This window comes from Anabrus simplex, chromosome 11 (assembly GCF_040414725.1).
Source record: "Anabrus simplex isolate iqAnaSimp1 chromosome 11, ASM4041472v1, whole genome shotgun sequence".
NCBI classification, from domain to species: Eukaryota; Metazoa; Arthropoda; class Insecta; order Orthoptera; family Tettigoniidae; genus Anabrus; species Anabrus simplex.
Window position 1 is genome coordinate 134,837,219 of NC_090275.1, and position 23,752 is coordinate 134,860,970.

General features: G+C 37.8%; 1 protein-coding gene across 3 annotated transcripts in view; it reads right to left on the minus strand.

The window, feature by feature from the left end:
• DCTN1-p150 (dynactin subunit 1) overlaps positions 1–23,752 on the minus strand; it is a 684,595-nt gene that overhangs the window by 382,764 nt on the left and 278,079 nt on the right. For all 3 annotated transcript variants that reach the window (XM_067155601.2, XM_067155604.2, XM_067155600.2), the window contains 2 exons: positions 14,028–14,234; positions 12,492–12,665 (listed from right to left, as the gene is read on the minus strand). In XM_067155601.2, the coding sequence (XP_067011702.2) occupies positions 12,492–12,665; positions 14,028–14,234 (381 nt within the window). The remainder of the gene's footprint in view (positions 1–12,491; positions 12,666–14,027; positions 14,235–23,752) is intronic.

Genomic DNA, 23,752 nt, shown 5'->3' on the forward strand with positions numbered 1-23,752 from the left:
AATTACCCTTGGTATGGCAATAAGTTGTTTCAACACTACTAAAGAAAACAAGATGTTCTTTGAGAACAAGATACCTAATAATTTATTTAATAAATAAATAAGGGTAAAAGTAGTCATAATTAGTATAAAATGAATAGATGAATGCCCTCGAAAAGAAACTATAATCTACCTAAAACGCAAGGGTGAAGTTAAAATATAAAATGTTCGGCCGAACGAAAAGAAAATAATATACTTTCAATATTCCATAAAAACCTCCCAGAAATTGAGGACTTAGTAACCTGTTTACACTTCAACAGAGACCATTTCTTTGCTTAAATTATACTGTTAATAGTTTCCAATAATTTAATTTTCTTTCATTATAATAATTATTATCAATTTGAACAGTACCAACTACAATCCAGAGATTCCACCAGAATTCAGTACACATCTCACTGCCAGAAAAGGTAATAAATCATACCACCCAGGGAGAGCGTAGAATAACACAATTCCCAGAGAAAAATAAGAAGGGAAATAAAGAAGAAAAAGGCAAGTAAAACAAGATAATACCCCACCAGGATGTAGAGTCAACCCAAGACATATAATTAGAAAACGACGTAAGGACAGAAACCCATCCATGAAAATAATAATAAAACAGCAGCAGAGAACAACCCAACCGGTTACTATGGAAACGTAAACATCCCATGCGTCCATAGCAACCACCAAAAACAAACAAGAGCAACAATGGTACAAATACAGGAGGGAAAGAAACCCCAAAAACATAATTAAAAAGAACCCAGGAGAATAAATAAAATTAACCAGAATTAGAATGTGGCAGAAAAACATTTCACTGAAATTCAGGTGAAACCTCTCGTGCTCTATAGTTTATAAACAGCGTAGTTACTTTTCCAATTACACATAACTTTCCGAAAACGTTAGATAAATATAAACCAATTTGCCTTTACAAATTAGAAGAAATATGAAAACATAATTCTTTTTTGGAAGTAACCTTAAATTTCACTACCCACGCCTTTCAGAAACAGATAGGCGATATTACCAAAATACAATAGGGAACCCGAATTAAAGAATGCCCTAACTAAAATCAAAGAAGATGAGGATGGACGGTTTTAGAAGTTTCACACACCAGGAATCTTGAGACACACAGTTTGTACACCACCTTCGATAGAATCCAGAGGCCAAAGGAAAAGAATTTATGAAGAGACTTACATGTTGGTTGAAGCTGCAGAAACACGTTACTTACAAGGTTCAAGCACATTACACATTATTAGAAAACTAAATAACTCAGAGGACGTTCAGTAGAAAAGTGGTTGAGAAGATTTTTGAGGGCAAGCCCTCAATACCAAGGCATCTATCCAGGCTTCATGTCGTTTTCAGAAACCAAATGCCGGAGCGGAGTAAACACACGTCCTTCCTCCATCATACTCAAGGCAAGACTCATGGCGGGCCACACCGATAATGAGCATGGCCCCACAGAACGGAAAGCGAAAGTCATAGACTCGCCCATCAACTTAGGGCCCGTAATTTTACCAGACCAAGATTAAGGATTGCAAGAGAAAACATTACAGCAATATAATCTCAAGGTGACAATGACGAAGATGGTATCAATTAAATAAAGTGGGCAAGGCCACGTAGAAGGTACTTGTAGAATACAAGACTGAAATAATTCTGATTGACACAATTTTAAAGAAACACAAATGCAGGTTTCGAAATATGGTTGGGGAGAGCTAATACTCGTCACCAACGTCACAAACTTATGTGATTGCCAATTTTTCCAAGAACCTATATCAGCTGATGATGACGCAGACGGCCATCGAAACTAGTTCTGATTGAAATATATGTTGTAATTTCATCTAAACAACAGTTTTTATGTATTGAATAAGGTGGATCCAAATTATAATAAAAGTTGTAATCTTGGTTCAATATGGACAAACAATGAAATTTATTAATTTAACTGAAGAAGCCCACCAGGCAAAGATGGGCCTCATCGGTATTTGGGCTTAAGAATCAAGGTAGGAAAGATAGGCAAGGATATAAAGTTTATCAAAAAATGTACCGAATTTAATCTGAGCCCAAATTTTTTAAAGAGGGTATTTAAAATGAACTAGGTACTTTCTCACCAATGTAACGTACAACAAAAATGTAAAAGATTTTGTCTTAAAAATGAATTAAAATTTCTTTATAAGAGAAAAACTTTTTTGAATCAGCATTTATATGAGACTCACCTCAGGGCCGCTGCCTTGCTTACTAAAGCGCAATGGAACATTTTTCACGACTCGGTTCAGAATAAATTAGATAACTTTCTTCCTGCTAAACAGAAAGTATTGGATAAAAAACTAGAAATGCTAAAGAAATAATCGTTTTCAAGCAAACCAGTATTAGGAGCCAAACATTCTCCTAATAAAGATTTAATCAGGAGTTTTCATACACCAGTAATCAACCTTTCCAAGACCGTTTTGAATGAGAAAGAAATGCAAATTCTTTCTAAAGGCCCAAAACATAACTGGCCTAATTTCAACCTGGCCAAAAAGTCCACAAAACTTGTGGTGGAATTGGAAGTTGTGATTGATAAATTACCACATGAGGTGCAGGAGCAAGTTAGATTAGATTTAAAAAGAAAGTTGCACAATAGTTTAGTTACTAATAATAAAGAGAATGCCATTTACAGTTCCAAGGACATCAGTATTGATTAAAAGTGTATTATAGAAAAAAGAAGGTTAAAGATGAGGAACTCATTATCACTAAAGCAGATAAGGGTAATGTAACGGTAATCATGCATAAGGATGATTACATTCATAAGACTAAACAATTTTTCGATAATGAAAACTTTTTATTGATCAAGAAAGACCCAACACAAACTCTACAACGCCAATTAAAACAAACATTAAAGAATACATCCTTCCTCTTTAACGAACAGGAGAAGCAAAAACAAGTAAATATAAATCGGGCCTTCCAACAGCGAGAGCACTCCCCAAGATCCACAAGGCTGGGGTTCCCATTTGGCCCATAATAAACTACAGACCCAGTCCTCTATACAAATTGGCAAGTTTATTCAGAAATTCCTTAAACAACACTACAGATTTATGGCAAACAAATCCATAAAGAACTCCATAGAAGTGGTTAATAAATTAAGCAATTTTAAATTACAAGCTCACTATACCTTACATTCATTTGATATCGTCAACATGTTTCCGAGTATTAGAACCAATAAGTTGCTTCCAATTGTTTTCAAGAATCTAAGATCCTACAGTCAGCTAAGTGAACTTGAAATACAAGATTTCATGAAATGTAAATAATAACTACTTCATCTTTGACAAGGTCATTTATAAACAGGATGGGTTGGCAACGGGATCTCCGGCCTCGGGAATCTTGGCAGAGATTTATCTGGATTCTTTGGAAACATACATGATGGAGAACGATAGAGAATTTGACAACAATCTGTTTTGGTCTAGATTTGTGGACGATACATTAGTAATTTTAGACGAACCTGTTAGGGAAGCAACGGCTACTCTGGATGTACTTAACAACATTGACCCACAGATTAAATTTACTTTGGAGTCAGAAAGTAATGAATTAATTAATTTTCTTGACTTAAAAACCAACAGATCAGATACATCTTTTGCTTATAGCATTTTTAGAAAGCCTACACAAACGGCAGTCACTATTAGACAAGACTCGGAACATCTACAGAGTCAAAAAAACTCTACATACAATAGTTTAATAGAACGGGCCTTTAGGATCCCCATGACAAAAGCTAATTTGAAAAAAAGAACTCAATATAATACGTTCAATGGCTAAGGTTAATGGTTTTAGTGAATGCTTTATTGAATGTATCATCAACAAGTTCAGGTACCGTTTACAAACCACTTTGCCCAAAGACAAACCTAATCAAAAGGCGTTCTCAATACAGTAGAGGTCCGTTATAGCGAGAATTCATAACAGCGAAAAATTTACTCGCTATAACGAATTCTCGTTATATCCGATTTTTGTATAAAGTCGGAAAACCCTTCATGCACTTTAAAATCGGTATGAAACGGCAATCAGTTTGTTCAAAACTTGCGTTTCCGTAGATGATATTCACACTAAGGCTTACTTGTTTGTTATTTTTCGTAATCCGATACTACGTGAGAGTGTATGTTTAATTTCATTCTGAAAAAAATATAGTCCCATATATCTCAGAATCCAAGATGAACCCCACTTTTTCCTTCAAAAAATTTAAATCAGGCTCAAAAAGAAGTTTGTAAAATCATATGAATGCCTTGTCTTACAGTGAGCCTACGCATTTTTAGACTACTTTTAGACGCCGAACATTGACTTTCGTCATGCCGTATTTCTTTATTTTTGGCGGCTGCACAATTATTAATTTCCGTGGGTTTAAGGACCATTAACTCAACATTGGCATCATAATACCAAAGAGAACTTGTTGAAAATTTTCCGGCAATACCTATTCCATGCGTCTCTACAATACAACGATCCATCAGGAAATTATTCTTGCTGTCTATAAAACTGTTACTTTTACGCAGTGTCAGCTATAACCGGTTACCGCTACACGCACGTCTCGCTTGTCGGGTTCGGCCAAATTCAGCGGCTAGCGATGTATTGGCCTAATCGCGAACGTTGAAAGTCAACGAACGAGTTTATTGTGCCTCGGTATGGCAATTCCGCCCTTGCGCTTTTCGTGCACATACCTCACAATTTCATCTTTGACTTCTTTAAAGCGTCCTTGTTGCGGACCACTGAATGCATTTTTTGTACAGTACGCACTTTTTTAGCTCATTGTCTTCACGCTAACGCCAAATATTGGCTTTAGTTAGGCCTTTGCCGTATTTACTTACGGCTGCGCAATTATTCTACATTTCCGTGTGTTTAATAAACATTAACCTATAATTGGCATCATAATATCGACTAGAACCCATTGAAAATTTACGGCAATACCTTTTCCACGTATCTTTACAATACGACTATCCATCACGAAAATATTCCTGCTGTCTATAAACCTTAATTTTACTAAGCGTCAAGTACAATAGACACGTTATGACTCTGCCACCGAGTAGCCATGGCTTTTCTAAGAATTCGAAGGGTCGCATGCTTTGATGCTATTCTGCAGATTTGAGAAACACACAGGCTCTGGACAACCGGTTGTCGCGGCTAGTGATGTGCAGTAAAGAGGCGGTCGTTTATTGTCAACGAGTTCAGTGCGCGTGTGAAAAGAAACAGCATGGTTACCGCGGTAGTTGCCAGTGGTATCCATTAACTTACTGTTAGGCCGCGAATGCAACAACCCTTTATCTTTCGCATGAGATTCTGAGAAAGAAAAGTCTTGGATTCGGAGAAATATGGTATCTCTCCAGAGATTTCTGTGGCAAACACCTCGGGTTTCTTCTTCAAACAGTGTCACCTAACCTAACTGTATATGTAGCCTATCATGAAAACATACCGTATTTCACGGCATAATCGTCGCACTTTTTATACCAAAATTTTCGAAAAAAATTGTAGGGTGCGACCATTATACGATGAATATTTAATACCAGTATTTGTATTACTCAAAAAATGTATTTATAACTAAATTGTATTTGATACAAATTTAAGATGCACGTAATACTCGCGTTTATACATCAAAATAATTAAAATAGTCTAAAACAAAATTCATAATTTTTCGCAACAATTCGGCGAACGTTTTTCCAACCTGAAAATAAAAATGAACGTATTAAGTTAATTTGTCATTAATTTGAGTATTAAAGTTAAAATATTACACTTGCAAAAAATTATCGCTTTGTTGTGAAATGCGGACTTACCGGTACGCAATTTATTCCAAATCTTCGGTGTCGATATCGCAGGTTTCGCTATCTGATGCGCTGTCCTCGCCTCTGTTAATACCAGTATCAGATTCTTCGTCTCCCTGCCACACTGCGTCATCTTCGGAACCGTCTAGTGCATTCGAAATCCCAGTCCTTTTGAAGCTCTTGGAGACTAGTTCAGGTAGTATAAGATCCCAACTCTTCTTCACCCACGAGCATAACAAGTCCAAGGGTGGACGCCTGATATTTCCGGCGGGCGTCAATTGCTGATCGCCGCTCATCATCCACTCGTAAAATCGACGTAAGTGGTCTTTAAAGGGTTTATTAACACATACGTCTAGTGGCTGCAAAGCAGATGTTAGGCCACCAGGAATGACTATCTGTCGTGTCTTATTTGTAGTGAGAATTTGATTCACTTCGTTCACGAGGTGACCTCGGAAACTATCTAAAACAAACAGAGCTGGTTGTTTTAGTAGTGCACCAGGTCTTCTATTCCACACAGTTTTAACCCAGTCCAGCATGAGTTCTACGTCCATCCAACCCTTTGGTTGCACTCGTACATGAATTCCACGGGGAAACTGTATATTCTTAGGCATCGTTTTCCTCTTGAAAATGATGTAAGGCGGCAACTTTCTCTCGTCAGCTGTAATGGCTGGCATTGCCGTGCATCGCAACTTCTCACTACCGCTGGTTTTCATTTATACACTCCGTGATCCTTTTAGCGCAATAGTGCTGTTGCGAGGCATATCAAAAAAGATTGGAGTCTGATCGGCATTACCGATTTGAGAAAGCAAGTACGAAGTTTCCTTGCGCAAACGTATGACAAATCGGTGAAAATTTACAATCTTGTCCGTGTAATCAGCAGGCAGCTTTTGGCTTAGTGTTGTTCTCCTTCGCACTGACAGATTGTGTCGTCGCATGAACCCCTTAATCCACCCACGAGTCGCCTTAAACTGAGTTACCGGTATGTTGTGTTTGCGCGCTACCTCTTGTCCCTTAATTTGTAACATTTCATATGATACACTGCAGCCATTGTTACGTATTTCACAGACGTACCTAAACACTTCTTCGTCAATTATAGGAAACTTCCCTGTTTTAGGACCTCTAAACGCGCGTCTAGAAGGGTTTGTGCTTTTTAGCTTGTTTTTTACTTTCCGTCAGTCACGCACCAACTTTTCACTCACAGAAAATTTTGTTTCTGCAGCTCTGTTCCCGTGCTGTTTAGCGAAGGCAATTACGCTTAGCTTGAAGCCCGCAGAATAGTTTCTATATTTACCCATAATCGCTTACAAATGCTTCACACGTTAATGTTTTGCGATATAAATGACTTTCCGTAATTGTTCACTATTAAAACAAATTATTTCTGCAAACACCCAAAACACAAATTAAAAACTTAAATTCTCACGCACACATGTCTACAGTAATCACGTAAATCTGAAACAAATAAATGCATCTGTGATCTGTCTATTCCAGAGCAGCCAATACTGTTAGGCAGCAAGGAAGCATGCAACAATTTATCAGTTTAGCTCGTTGGTTGCGACACACTACTGCGCTTGCGCAAAGCTCGCAAACCGGAGCTCTAGCTAGCGCGGTGTAGATCTACTGTATAGTTGACTGTATTCCGAGACGTCAGTAACAAACATTCATTTTTTTCAATTTCTTTTAAACATACGGTAATTAGGTTAATATTTCTTCCCAGTTATTGATGCTTTTACATTACATTACTGACGAGTTTCTAAAATAAAACTTTAATAGCATTGGATAATAATTATCTTGACTGCTTGGATAAAAGTTTTCATCCCATGCCCGGACACTTATGACGTAGTAGTAAGATAAGAGTCTAGCGATGACAACTGAGACATCGTAAATAATTCGGCTGAATAATTCCGTGGAAATCTGCGTTATCGTCTTAGATTTCACTTCGTGCGCAATAACACAGGAGCCGGCCCCATGGTGTAGGGGTAGCGTGCTTGCCTCTTACACGGAGGCCTCGGGTTCAATTCACGGCCGGTCAGGGAATTTTACCTGTATCTGAGGGCTCGTTCGAGGTCCATTCAACCTACCTACCTGGTATTTCCTGGCGACGTTGCCGATAAGCGATAACTTACAGCCTTACGTATTTCAAATGGGAACTCATAATATGTAGGTGGTGAATAAATAGTACACTGTCTCACGACCACGTTGTCAAACTGCCGATAGCCTACCGGTAAGCATAATATGTAGGTGGTGAATAAATAGTACACTGTCTCGCGACCACGTTGTCAAACTGCCGATAGTCTACCGGTAAGCCATGCGTCGTACATATACCGGTATTATTTATTTATACGTTGTGCAACATGTCGCAAACGTGACTGTGTTGCCAAATTGCCCATAAACCATACACGTATTTAAATTGCGCATTCATGTGCAACTTACGTTGCAGTTCCATTTACCTTTTAACCAGATTAGTGAACAAAATTTGGACGTGCGTTGATTATGTAATTAAAGGTTTAAAGTCCGATGTTTGTATTGAAAATAAAGGATGCGACAATTACGTGGTGGCGACGATTATGCCGTGAAATACGGTATTTGAAACCCATGTAGAGAAATAACCTCCTCGTGAAAAATTGACATGTAAATAGCCGTAACTAGACGCGAGAAGATATGAAATATCCTCTGAAATCAGTGATGTACTCTGCCATATCTTGAGGTGTATCACATTCTTACTTAATTTCCGTATATAATATTAAAATTAAGATATGGTTTACTTCAGTCTTTATTTTTAACGAGTTAACAACTGCTATCGGCCACGTTATTTACGCATTTATCACAAAAACGTGTTTTCCTCTTTCATTTCAAATTTTCTTTAGAGAACAGCAGTCAATGGGTATTACTAATAAACTCCAACATCGCCTTTGAATGTCAACGAGAGAGCTCGCAAATGCACAAAGTGAGAAAACTATACCGTACCGAAGATGATCGATAGCATTTTGTTGCAAACGTTTCGGTTTTCTTATTCACAGCGTCAAGTATCCTAACTTAACCGTACTATACGTATGATGAAAACACACTTCAAGCGCCAGTAGGGAAATTATACCTTTCTCGCTATAAATTTTCATAAAACCAGACGCGACAAAATATAAACTAACCTCTGAAATCATTTAAGCACTCCGCCATATCTCAAGGTGTATCCCATTCTTACTTAATTGCAGATTTAGCCTCAAAATTAAGCGGTGGTTTAGTCAGCCTTAATTTTAACGAGTTAATAACCGTTATCGGACACGTTATTTACGCATTTATTACGAAAATATGTTCTCTTTCATTTCGAATTTTCTTTATGGAACAGCTGTCGACGGATATTACTAATCAACTCCGACATCGCCTTGGAATGTCGACGAGAAAAATCGCTAGTGCACATAGCGAGGAAACGATGCCGAAGGTAATCGATCGCATGTAATATCATTGCTGGGGTGCATAAATATCGGCAACGGAAAAAATCGCGCGCGCTTAATCGCTCGTAATAACGGACGTGCCAGTATTAGGGTTATCGCTGCAACCGAAGGACGATACACAGTTTAATATAGGAATTTTGAAGGGACAGAAAAATGTCGTCGCTATAACGGAGTCATGGATTTACTCGCTATAGCGGACTTCAAACTGTATTTACTTATAATAAGGATATATATAAGTTTAGTAATATTTTCCAGAAACATAATGTCAAGGTTTCGTTTCGTACTGATAATAATAATAATAATAATACAGTTGTATTGCACAATTCAACCTCAGTTAATAGATCGAACCCATATTCTAAATCGGGTGTGTACAGATTTAAATGTAACGACTGTGGGTGGACATATTTAGGTCAAACAGGACGAAGTTTTAAAAGTAGATACACGGAACATACTAATGCCATAAAATATAACAGATTTTCCACGGTAGGCCAGCATGTACATGATCTAAAGCATAAATTGATATCTATAGAACAGGACATTGAGATCTTGGAGAACTTAGGAAAAGGAAGTTTGCTGGATGTTACAGAGGGTTGCTACATACACCTGGAACAGTATTTTAATCCAAACCTTAATTTAAATGAAATTTCTGAAAAATCAAATATTCTATTTGATTTCCTTATTGAGTTTTTTAAAAAAGTACATATTCCGGTCAATAGGACGTTTCATATTAAGCGTAATAGCTTTACTAGTTGCTTTCTATGACCACACCCTCCGGAGCTCCACCAGGTTGCCGTTCCTCAGTTGCTCCTCCCACTTTCCCCTACTTCCCCCCCCCCCCCTTCGGTCCCGACCATCCTTGGATGCTTGATTACTATCACAACACTGCTCGCTAGGCTTCATTGTGCTTCGCATGGACAGCGATCTTTTGAGGTGAGTCACGTAAAAAAGTTTACGTTATTAGACGTAATTTTATATATTGCCTTCTCAGTTAAGTGATAGTTTATTACATTCCTATTATTACAGGTCCGTATTGAACTGGGAACGTTGTACTTTTTAACATCTTAAAGGACCGACTGCTCGTTTCCACCTCACTAGGATAGCTCCATTAAAGCGACTCTGAGGATTTTACTGAAGTGTTTTAATACGATTTTATGTCACGTTTTAAGAAGTGTGATAAATTAAGCTAATGTTTCTTCAAGATTGTTTTATTTTTGAGTTGTTGTTCTTTTAAATCCACGTTATTTTATAAGAGAGCAAAACAGTTTGCATATGTTTTCATCAATTTATGGTTTAAGACTCGCAAGTCTCGGACTTGTAGAAAATATGGACTTTGAGACAGTATAATCCTAACACAGTTTTAAGTTGTTAATATGATTTTAAATTGTGTTCAATTTGACGTAGATAAACTTATGTGATTGCCAATTTTTCCAAGAACCTATATCAGCTGCTGATGACGCAGACGGCCATCGAAACTAGTTCTGATTGAAATATATGTTGTAATTTCATCTAAACAACAATTTTTGTCCTGAATAAGGTGGATCCAAATTATAATAAAAGTTGTAATCTTGGTTCAATACGGACAAACAATGAAATTTATTAATTTAACTACAGAATGAATATGCAAAAAGGAACAAAAGAGAAACAGTTGAGTCATAAAATACCGTATTTGGTCGCACATAACTCGCCACTGCATATATCTCTCACCACATTATTAACATTTGAAATTGCAGGAAAAAAATATCCCCACACATAACTCACATTATTTTCTGACGTTGCCATAACAACATATGGTACGTACACGAAATAAAGTTTGGGTATTCCGTGGACACGCCTACATTAAATATCGGGTCTGTACCAATTGCTGTTACGGTACATTGTACGTGATGGTACAAGAAGAAGCTGTATTTGTTTCTACCTACAGAACGGTTGAGAATAGCTGTTGTAACAAAAATACCTAACTCGCATACCCCCCGCCCCAAGGCCGCATTCCTAGCCAATCTTTGTCAATATGCTACCTATCCGGCAGAGCTGATCACGTGAACTGGGAGTGTTACCCTGTCCAGGCAGTCAAGTGATCCGACAAGTACCAGTATTCTGTCTTCACTTTTCATTCTTGTTTCTCACTTAAGTTTTCTTGTGTAGGTCGATCTTTAAGTTACGGAGAAGCGTGGGAGTTATATGGCTGGGTTTAAACTCAAAGTGATAAATTATGCAAAAGAACGTGGTAACAGAGCGACCGGTCAAGAATTCAGTGTGACTGAGTTTAATGTTCGCTACTGGCGTAAACAGAAAGCTGCACTAGAAACTACCAACCGAACATGTAAGGCAATCAGAGGGCCAAAAACTGGTAAAGTTTCCTGAGCTGAAAAACGAGTTGCTTCATTACGTTACGGAGTTGTGAAATGATGGCTTTCGTATCTTGCACGAGACGCTACACTTCAAAGCGCGCGAACTAGCGATTAAAGGAGGAATCAGCTGTTCGGATCTGAAAGTGAGCCGCGGTTGGATCTGTAGATTCATGACATGAAAGGGATTGTATCTGCGAAGGCGAACATGTCTCTGCCAGAGAATACCAAGCGATTTCAGAGACAAAAGTCATGGATTTTCGTCGCCATGAGATAGCAATGCGGAAGAAAGAGAATTACCTCTTGTGTCAAATTGGCAATGCAGATCAAACCACAACAAATTTCGATGCGCCATGCAACACCACCATCAACAAAAAGGGAGAATCTAGCATGCTTGTACATACAACTGGGTGTAAAAAGCAGGGTTGCACTGTCATGCTAGCAATAACCGCAGGCGGAAGAAAATTGCCACCGTATGTTATTTTCAAGAGATATACAGTTTCCCAAAGGCATTCATGTACAGGTTCAAAAGAAAGCATGGATGGATACAGGTCTTGTCCAGGACTGGGTCCGTACGGTGTGGGGAGCACGGCCAGGGATACTGCATTGACACCCAGCACTGCTAGTGTGGGGCCAATGAATAACCTGATGCAAACTTTACATTTCTTTCATGAATGCAATCTTTTGCACACAAATTCCCGCATGTACCGCATACCAAAAATGTTCACACTATTTTTTTTTCAATAAAGTGCGAGTTATATGTAAGTTAATATGGTAGTCTTCTTCCTGTTTTAAAGTTCTGACGGTCTTCCAGTGAGGAAAAAGTAATGCAAGTTCACTTTTCAGGTAATTACTACTTGTATTGCCTAAATGGTCGTACCTATGCAGACAATACATGTGCAACATGGAAGTACAAGACTCACCTTGAAGTCCATCATGTCTGGCAGGGCCGAAACTGGGCGACTGGTCTCTCTCTCCAACTGAGCCTTCAGTTCCTCACAATGCTCTTGCTGCCGCTGGACCAACTCTCGGAACTTGGCAATTGTCATCTCCCTGTCTGCCAAGGTCTCCAAGGCAGCTTCCAGCTCGCGTTGAGCCTGCAACAAGTACACACTACACAGTGGGAGAATACATGCATCGCAGCTCAGAAGCTACTGTTCGTCATATGCCATCAATCTTGATTTTAATATTGCTCATACAATAAGGTGAGGACCAACTCTTCATTCAAATAGAACAAGATACCCTCTCCACAGTGCAACTCCTGCCTTCCAAGACTACTTCTCCACTGGACTTCACAGCTTCACTGCACTGTTGTTAAGCTGCTTCTACCTGGCAATCTTCATCACAAACTACAAACTGGCTGGTGGCAGTTGCCTCTTATCAGCGAACGAACGAACGAACGAACTAACGAATGCTCTTAGTCAATATTTAATGAAAGCAACAATGACAACAACCATAATACTAGAAGTTCATTTTGTGCTTACTTTCTTCGATTCTGTTTTGCCACATATTTCTTACTAAAAAATAAGTTACTATAATAATTATAATGAGATTGAAATAAAGAAAAATAACCAAGTACAGTACCTGTATTTTATTATTTGCTTACACCCTATAAATTTCGGTACCCACATTTATTAGTTTTCCAGGATCCATAGTCATTTTCCTTTCCCCCTTGAAAAACAATGCATCGAGGTTGTACTGATTATCAGAGATTTACAAAATCAGGTTTAGCTGAATTGCAATAAAGGATAGGAATAACCTTTACAATTAAAAATTAGGGTATTTCTTGTTTTGTTGTTTTGAAAGTTTACAAACTAAATATTTTTAGTCCATATTTACATGTATGGTTTGGGATTCTCAACACACATACCTCAATGTTATTGATTATGTCAAGGTCTGCCTTGTCAATGCAATTCAAAATCTAGTATATTTACTACACTTTAAATTAGATATACAGTATAAAGTACAAGTTTCGAGAATTTAAATTCTCTTCTTCAGCTTACAGATAAAAATCACATGCATGTAAAAGACCGTATTTAAAACTTTTTATGTCCTAACCAAAAACTGGTTAAAAACAACAATACAATAACAATATTAAAAAGTTTGAACATGAATATTAGTACCATATACAAACGTTTTAGAAGACATTGGACAAAACATGAATGATATTCATGTTTGAACTTTTAATATTGCTATTGTATTGTCATTTTTATCCAATTTTTTGTTAGGACATAAAAAGTTTTAAATAAGGTCTTTTACATTCATATGATTTTAATCTGTAAGCCGAAGAAGAGAATTTTAATTCTCAAAACATTTACCTACTTACGTATTTGATGGTTTAGTATATATACTAGATTTTGAACTAGACTGACAAGGCAGACAACGACATCGTAACAGTAATTATTAAGTCAATACAGACCACTTTTGGCCATCATAGTCAAGCTAATAGATCCACATACCTCACGTGTTGACGCTCGCGCCATGTCTAGCTCTTCACGCAGCTCCACCTCCAGTTCACGTGTTCCTTCCTGGACTTGTTCGTTCATATCCTGGAGTTCCTCCAGGTCAGCCACCATCTCCTCCAGCTCCTTCACCTTGTCCTCTAGTACAAGCTTTTTGTCCACCAGCTGGTGAACCATCTCCTCTGCACCCAGAGAGGCATCCACCTGTAAACAACAATATTTGTGATTCAGGAAACTCAATTGTTAAAAATTACCAGTGTTCCGCCCCAGTGCAACATGGGCTCATCAAAAGGAAAGTTTTAATCCCTCCTAAGCAATACATTAATTTGAGGTAATTACCATTAACTCATTCAAAGTTTTTTTTAGGCTAGTTTCAATCCATGTAATGGTCATCTTCAGCAAATCAAACAAGATAAAAACACAACCAAGAATAAAACACAGCTACCTAAACAACATAATGATCAAATATCCATTTTAAAAAGTCAGATGAGACTATGAAAAATACAATGAGCAACAGAATATGTGCAAAACAACGTGTTAATGATTCTAAAAGGTACGTATAGTATGCGCACCTTTTAGTGATACATGTACATCCTAGTGCTGAACTGGTCGACCTCGGTTATCTTCGAGATTCCTATTGGCAACTTTTGAAACGCAAACTATGCTTATGCATCGCTGTGCGACATCTGGCGTACACGTTACGTACTAGTACTGTTGTTTACACAGCAACGCCAAACTATGGAATTCATGCTAGGAACAAGATTTGCATCGAGAAATGTTATATACTGTTAAATAATGTATGTGTGATACAGTTGTTGGCGTTAAGATAATAAATGTTTAGAAAATTCATATTGATCGATCATATCATCGATTCAGTTCAGATTTCATTTCCATTCAGTTGGCAGTATAACCAGAACAGGCAGAGCTCCCTCCTTACGCCTCACCCCCGTACAAAGTAATATCACTAAAAGGTGTGCGGACTATATATAGTCCATAATATTATGGGTTGGCTTAAAATCTTGATGTATACTTAAAATAAAGTGACAACCACACTTAAAATAATGAAGTGTCTTATTAAATAACATCTAGACTATTTTTTTCTGATTCAACATATAAAATGTGCCCAAGAACATAAGATTTGTATGTATGGTTAACTCTAGTTGACGGCAGGAGTCTTCTACTTTTATCCAAGGTTGTAATGACATCCAAATTAATGCTGAACGAGGAACGTAAAGTCTTAAAGGGACATCCTAGTTGTTGTGTGGAAACATAAAGCCATAATGATTAACCTGCTGAACTATGTCTGTGATAGGATATCTAAAAAAAAAAGATACAAAATAGACCTGATATAGCATTTGGACTTGTGCAGTGTCAAGAAAATAAGGTGATATTCTTTACGCTTCACAGAGAACTTTGCTCTGCGTCTTCAGAACAAAATCTCGACTGTCCACAAGAAAGACTTCTCAAACAATGAGGTTTGAATTTAGATGTTATAACAGAAGTGGAAGTGGTACATTCATTCATCACCAGATGGCTCCCCAGACGTGGTACAGCGCTAGCGCTCGAACCGGAAGCTGGCGGAACCATCAGAATCAGTCCGAGAGGGTCACATAACGTAACAGGTGTACGCACATATGAAAGTATGACATTGACACAAGCCTGGAATAAAACATCTGGCCATGAGGAATGGACAAATCTGGAAAACATTGAAATGAAATAACAATAGTCAAAGGACAGGAGACCTACATAAATCCTTAATGGCTGGCAACCACGTATTACTTAATTGATAGCCAGTGTCCCTGTTGAAATTGTTAGAATTTCTACGTATTTCCACAGCCTCTCGTATAATCCTGGACCTGTAGTGTCTAGTGCGGGCAAGAGCTCAAGCACCTTGGAACACAACATCATGACCCAAAGATAGAGCATGCTCAGCTATTGCTGATTTGTCTGGCTGGTTGAGACGGATATTTCGTTCATGTTCCTTGATACGAATACCAATGGACCAGCATGTTTGGCCAATGTATACCTTTCTGCAAGTACAGGGAATTTCGTATACCCCAGCATAATCAAGAAGTTAGTAAAATAACCACCTAATCGATACTTTATTATTGCCTCAGGCAAAATTGAATATAAATTAGCATTTACAGGACATGTTTCGACCACTTAGTGGTCCTCTTCAGCTGTATAAAGAAGAAAAAACATTAGAACAATAAGCACAAATAATAAAAAGTTCTTTGGAGACTCCTTTGTTAAAAAATGGAGTTCATCAGAACGGGACATCTTGCCTCTCGTTCTTGTTTGGAAAAGATGTTTATTCTGCGTTGTCTAGAGGGTTTGTCTTTGAGCGCAACCTGGTGAAGTAACCATGTGACACAGTCTGACAGTTCATGCAAAGCTCTCGAGAGAAGGGAAGTAGAGTTTTGTCGTCATCTAATATCATGTGAGGGTGGAGGGAGATTGGGCTGTGCTTCTGCGATGTCGTGTTTGATTATATCTCTTGTCCGTCTTGTCTGTTTTATGTCTACCCATTCCAAGTATTTACTAATGTGCTTTCTGCTTCAATTAACTTAGTTCCGTTAGAATGGGATTCCGAACAAAAATATGGCAGAGATAAAGTTGAAAATCTAATAAACAAGAAACATACAACTTTAAATAAGAAGTTAGAAAACCTAAAAAACAATGCCCCAACAAATCTAAATAAGCATCAACCTAAATCATCTTTTAATTGTGAAAAATTCCCACCCCCGTCATGAACATGTCGAACACGACATTTACAGAACAAGAAGAACAATTATTAAGCAAACGGCCTAATCACAATTGGCATAGTTTCGATAACAGACAAGTATTAATACAAACTTTAGCAGAAACAGAGAAGGCCATACAAACCCTTCCAGTCGACATTCAGAATGGTGTACGGTACGAAGAAAAGAAAAAAATTCCCTCCGTAATTAAAGGATTACTGACCAATTCCACAAACACTAAGATCGAGAAGGATCTTCAGCGTAAAATTAGACAAAGTGACGTAGTGATAATGAAAGCTGATAAAGGTGGAACAGTGGTAATATTAAATGAAACCGAATACATCAATAAAACAAACTTTTTTCACTAACAACAAATTTAAGGTAACTGAGAAAGACCCCACCCTAAAAATTCAAAAGAGTTTGAAAGGGATACTGAAGCAAAGTACCTTCCTTTTTAATGCCAAAGAAATTCAAAAACTCATTAATATGAATCCAGGACTTCCTAAAGCAAGAGCTATGCCTAAATTACATAAAAAGGATGCACCTATGAGGCCTACAATTAATTTTTGGAGAAGCCCCACATACAAAATATCCCAGTTTATTCATAAGTTCTTGACCCAAAACTATGTATTTTATACCAAATCTTAAAGATTTCAAGTTAACTTCATCTCATGTAACAAGTTCCTTCGACATCCAGGACATGTACACGAACATCCCTATTAAAAACACCATTGAGATTATAAAGACGAATCTATTAGTTCACAAACGTATCAGTATACCCGAAATAGAAAACTTCATAAATATCTTGGAATTCGTTTTGGACCACAATTTCTTTTATTTTAATAATAAAATATATCAGCAAGTTGGACTACCAGTGGGAGCGCCAGCTTCTGGAATTTTACCTAACATATACCACAACTATTTGGAACACACTCAGATAGTAGGCCACATTAAAGGACTTGATCTCTGGCTTCAATATGTTGATGATACCTATGCCATTATAAATAAGGAAATCTACAGTCACAGTATTCTAGATACTTTGAATAATTTAGACCCAAACATAAAATTTACAGCTGAAGAAGAAGAGAAAGGCATACTCTATTTTCTAGATATCCAAACAATTCGGAAAGACAACCATTTCCAATTTAAAATATACAGGAAACCCACTTTTACACTAACCACAATCAAAAGTGATTCTTTACATCCCATCTCACAAAAGAAATCTACTTATTATAGTTTCGTCAACAGAGCCTTTGAAATTCCGCTAACAGAAACAGAGAGAAAGAAGGAACTATCTTTCATTCGTCAGCAAGCTCTACATAACTGTTTCAGTTTGAAATTCATCAATAAAATCATTACTAAATGCAAATACCAACAACAAATTAAACAAACAGCATTCAGAAAAAGGAAAAGGATATGTCAAATTCACTTTTAATAAGCCGAAGAATTACGAAATCACCAACTTATTCAAGCAACACAACATCAAAGTAGCCTTCTCAACCATCAACAACACGAAACGTAGGTTCTTTAGTCACAATAAAGCTAATAAACTTAAAGATGACGAATTCCAGGAATCTGGTATTTATAAGTTAACTTGTACTCAATGTAAAAAAAAACTTACGTGGGACAATCTGGAAGGAACTTCTTAATTAGATATCAAGAACACGTCAATGCTGAAAAATACAAAAGATTCTCTGTCATGGGATCCTATGTGAAAGAGTCCAACCACAAATTCACCAATATCAGACAGGACCTTCAAATTATCTGTATGATAAATAAAGGAAATCTAATGAACAACCTTGAAAACATCCACTTCGTTCTTGATAAATTAGAAAACGGTGAAGAGAATCTTAATGAAAACAATGAGCAAAAAAGCATTTTATACGAGAACATTAGTAAATACTTGGAACGGGTAGACATAAAACAGACAAGATGGACAAGAGATCAAACACGACATCGCAGAAGCACAGCCCAATCTCCCTCCTCCCTCACATGATATTTTAGATGACGACAAAACTCTACTTCCCTTCTCTCCAGAGCTTTGCATGAACTGTCAAGACTGTGTCACATGGTTACTTCACCAGGTCGTGCTCAAAGACAAACCCTCTAGACAGCGCAGAATAAACATCTTTTCCAAACAAGAACGAGAGGCAAGATGTCCTGTTCTGATGGCCTCTTATTTAACAAAGGAGTCTCCAAAGAACTTTTATTATTTGTGCTTATTGTCCTAATGTTTTTTCTTCTTTGTACAGCTGAAGAGGACCACTAAGTGGTCGAAACATGTCCTGTAAGTGCTAATTTATATTCAATTTTGCCTGAGGCAATAATAAAGTATTGATTAGGTGGTTATTTTACTAACTTCTTGATTATATTCATCAATATGGTCATGAAATGGACAACTTGTAATACCCCAGCATATACAAGTGGGGACAATTTGTCCTTGGTTTTACCCAGACTGTGAGCAATTTTAGTGACGCTGCCAAACACGGTTTTTATATTGTTTTTGCAGGGGACCTTGGCAATTCGATCTGTGGTGTTGTGAATGTAAGGCAAGTAGGCAGTTCCCTTCACTTCTTCCTTCTGTGAGCTCAACGGCTGCCAAGCCAAGACTGAGAATGGAGCTCCCGTTGGATGTTACCGCCAAGTGCAAAGTGCACTCAGTTATTCAGTTTTTGAACGCAAAAGGTACTGAACCGATTGAAACATATCGCCAATTGACGGAAGTGTATGGTGAGTCGTGCATGGATGTCAAAAATGTTTGTAAGTGGTGTAGAGAGTTTGCAGCCAGCTGGACTGAAATTCACGATGAACGAACAAAGGAGCGGGAGACTGTCAATTTCCGTCGAGACAGTCGTGAAAGTTGAGCAAATTATGTGTGAAGATTAACGGATCACCACGGATGATCTCTGCACTTGGATTCCTGAGGTTTCCCGAAGCGCCTCTTACAACTTCTTGAACAGCATGGCCATACAAAAACTCTCATGGCATCTACAAAAATGCATCGACCGAAATAGTGATTATGTAGAAAAATAGCTAAATGGTGTAAACCATTGTAGAAATAAACAAGTCTATAGCGGAGACCTTATTTTTGGGATTACCCTCGTGAACAATAAGTAGAACACTTTCAAGATTAAAATTTGTTGGGTGTGTTATTGAATTGGAATTATGGAAAGAACAAGAATTGTTGTTAATATTTCTTAAAAGAATTAGTAATGTAATGAATACCATTACTATTTTTGTGGCTTTGATTCTCTGATGAGATTGCGTTTGGCTGTACTAATGAGGCTGTTAATGTAGTGGAGACTGAAAGCATTACTGAGCTATATTATGGATTATATTTAATTCTGTATTAAGATTAGACTCAAACATGGGAATGTTGAAGGCTCTATTAATCATAATGTGGTGCATTGCTTTCTTATGAGAACTGGGGTGTGTCGAGTCTGTCCCTATGGTGGCAGGGGTTTACCTAGTTTTTTAAAAATATCCTGAAAGTGAGATGGTCATCATTTCTAGATATTGTAAGGTCCAAGAAATTGACAGAACAATTATTTTCTTTCTCTAATGTAATCTTGATATAGGGGTCCAAATCATTTAGTGAATTCAGTATTTTATACTCTTAGCATACCTCAGCCAACATACGATGTTATTCAACTTATTAGTATGACTCCTATGTTCAAGATGATCAATATAAATCCCATTGTTTGTACATATTCTGTTGCTCATTGTATTCTTCCTTTAAATGGACATTTCACCGTTATGTTTTTAGATAGCTATTCTTCAGTTGCTACATTCGTCCTCCTGGCATGCTAGTTGACCAGTATCCACATGATGAACCCATGCTGCACTGGGGCGAAGTACTGGTAGTATTTGATGATTCAGTTTCCTCAATTTGAATTGGGTATCTCAATCGGAAGCCATTTCTTTGGTCAATTATTATTATTATTATTATGCTTTTACGGCTGTACTGGACCACTGTAGTCAATTTCTGTCCAGTCTTCTACGATGTTTTATGGTTCTTTCTTTTCTGTTCTTCCAGTATTTCTTCATTTTATTTGATCTTCGTTGTCGTTCTTCTTCTGAAAATACCCTTTTAGTTGTTTCTCTTTTATCACATTTGATAGGAATCTAATTTTACTATTCTTCAATTTATTTATTTTTGTTTGATTTATTCTTTAAATCCTCCAGTGTTATGTCTAATTCTTTCATGTCTTCTTTTATTTCTTTTATCCAGACATGTTGTTGTTTTTGTTTAAAAGCTTTTCCAAAATTCTTCGTATTAACCTGTCTTGAGGTGTTCTCAGCAGATGATATTCTCTTCTGTCTTATGAAATCGTTATAGGGTCTATTTCCTGATATACTGCTGCATTTGGGATTATACGCCATTCTCCTTCTTATTAATGCATGTTCTTACTATTCTTCTTTCTATTTATTGAAATTTGTCTATGTTATTCTTTTGCCTTAGTTTACTTCCATAAGTTATTTCAGGTTGGACTACAGTATTATGTTTCAATATTGTATTTATTGGTCAATATCTGTCTAAATATACAGTAAGTTTGTCCTGAAATATAAAACAAGACCTGCATACAAGATGTTACTACTGCAATAAACACTCTGCCAACTGCAAATGAGTGACAAGTGAAAAAGTAATATTTTAATGTGCCAAGTGCAAAAGTTCACTTTATTTTCATAAGTGCACAATAATTTTGTTAAGGGAACTATTGGAACACCCTGTGTGGAGCCTCACTGTGACAGAAACTCACCCTCTATCCACATTCGCTTGAACACCCCAAGGATCTAGAAGAGACTATTTTAATGATGATGATTATGTTTGTTGTTTAAAGGGGCCTAACATCTAGATCATCGGCGCCTAATGGTACGAAATGAGATGAAATGAAATGACAAATTAAAAGCCCAAAAACATCCACTGACCACAATTCAAAACGTGAGGACGAAGAATGAATGGATGGATACGAATTTAAAACGATCAGTGGAACCGACCCACAGTGCCTCACATGCACAGAAGCTGGCATAGAACATATAATTACTGACCAAGGGACTGCCTCTATGACACGATATTGAATCGATGATACTTGTAGTCAAAAGGGGTCCAAAATCCAAGTCAGCGGCCACTCACAATGGTACTTATCGCTAGGAAAGTAGACCCATGGTATTTGTCATGTTGCGGTACTAATCAAGAGTAGCGTAAACTCATGGTATTCCACACATTATGGTACTACTCACAGGTAAGGAAATTAGCACATGTATTACAGACCTACTGTGTTTCGCACAGTGACAGGCAACGCAAATCTATGGTGTTCATCACCTAAGCGTACTAACCACAAGCACTCATACTATCCCATGGAGTTCCTCATACAGTGGGTACTAATCATAGGCAAGTCAGAACCATGGGTTCCCTCATCCCATGGTGTCGCTCATGTAGTGTTACTAATCACAGGTACTGTAAAAGCCAAGTAACTAATCTCATATCTGTTCCGTATTGAAAATAACAATAAGTAAAATTCTTTCCTACATGTAATTCATGTAGGATTTAATCACTACAGAATATAATTGTATTAAATAGGTGGACACAGTAAATTTCATTCTTGAAAGAATTTTACTTACTGTACAAGCTGTCGAGCCCTCGTTTGCTACTAATCACAAACCTATTTGGTATCCAACATAGAGGTACTACGCGCAAGTAAAAGCAACCCATGATGTTCCCTGTGTGGTGGTACTAATTACAAGTAGTTTCATGGTTCTAATTTGATCATCCCTTGATCGCCCCTTTTAGTTGCCTCTTACGACAGGTAGAGGATACCGTGGGTGAATTCTTCGTCTGCATCTCCCACCCACAGGGGGGTTGTGTATTTGGTCCGTGAGAGGTATTTTATTTCCCTCAAGTCCGACGGCAAGCCAGTTAGAACCCCCCTATCCGCCACCTGGGACGCGCCACGCGGGAGTATCACCTCTCCCCCTGCAACACCAGCGTAGCAGGTTCATGGAAAAGACTATTCTCACTTATGTGTTTCAACATCTGGTTATGGACATTATCTGGTCCAGGAGATGTGTCCCTACAAAGTGCCAAAGCGCTGTGGAGTTCCCACTCCTTAACAGGCATTTTATAACCCTCTGTCGCTTGAGTGGCAAAACTCAAATGATGACGTTCTGCCTCCTGCTTCAGAAGTAAGAAATCACGATGGTAATTCCCGGATCCAGAGACATCTGCAAAATGGCTTGCAAGATGGTTAACAACCGAGGGTGCATCAGTCACGATGTGACCTGCAATGGAAATTCCCGGTAATGAGGGTGGTCCTTGTCACTTGAGATGATACATCCCTTTTCCAGGAAGTTTTCTTACTCTGTCGAATAAGAACTTGTGCCTTTGTGCGGAGTTTTCTAACTGTTACCAAGTTGGCCAGAGTAGGCTACCTACGGTACCGTTTACGAGCACAACGTTGTTCCCTTATAGCTGCTGCAATTTCTTCGTTCCACAAAGGAACGAGTTTTCTTCGAGGAGTTCCTGAAAAGAATGGAATGGATTCCTTAGCAGCAGTGAGAATAACTTGTGTTATATAAGTTATATAGTAGTCTAAGCTCCAGCTGTTTGCATCATTAAAGACAGTTAATGATGTAAACTTTGACCAATCAGCATGTTTAAGAATACATCGGGCAGGAACCTCCATGGATTTCTGTTTCAACAAAGTAAGAATAATAAGGAAATTGTTACTGTCACAGAGATCATCGTGTGTATTCCAGTGAATCAGGGGAACAGGCGCTCGGCTGCAGAGGCTAACATCAATGCACGAATAAGTTCCGTATGCCGCACTGAAATGTGTTGCTTCCCCTGTATTCAAAATGCATAAATCCATAAATTAATCTCTCCAACTCCCTTCCTCTGGGGCAAGGTACTGTAGAGCCCCATAAAGGATTGTGGGCATTAAAATCACCCCAGAAGAGGAAAGGAGGCGGGAGCTGAACAAT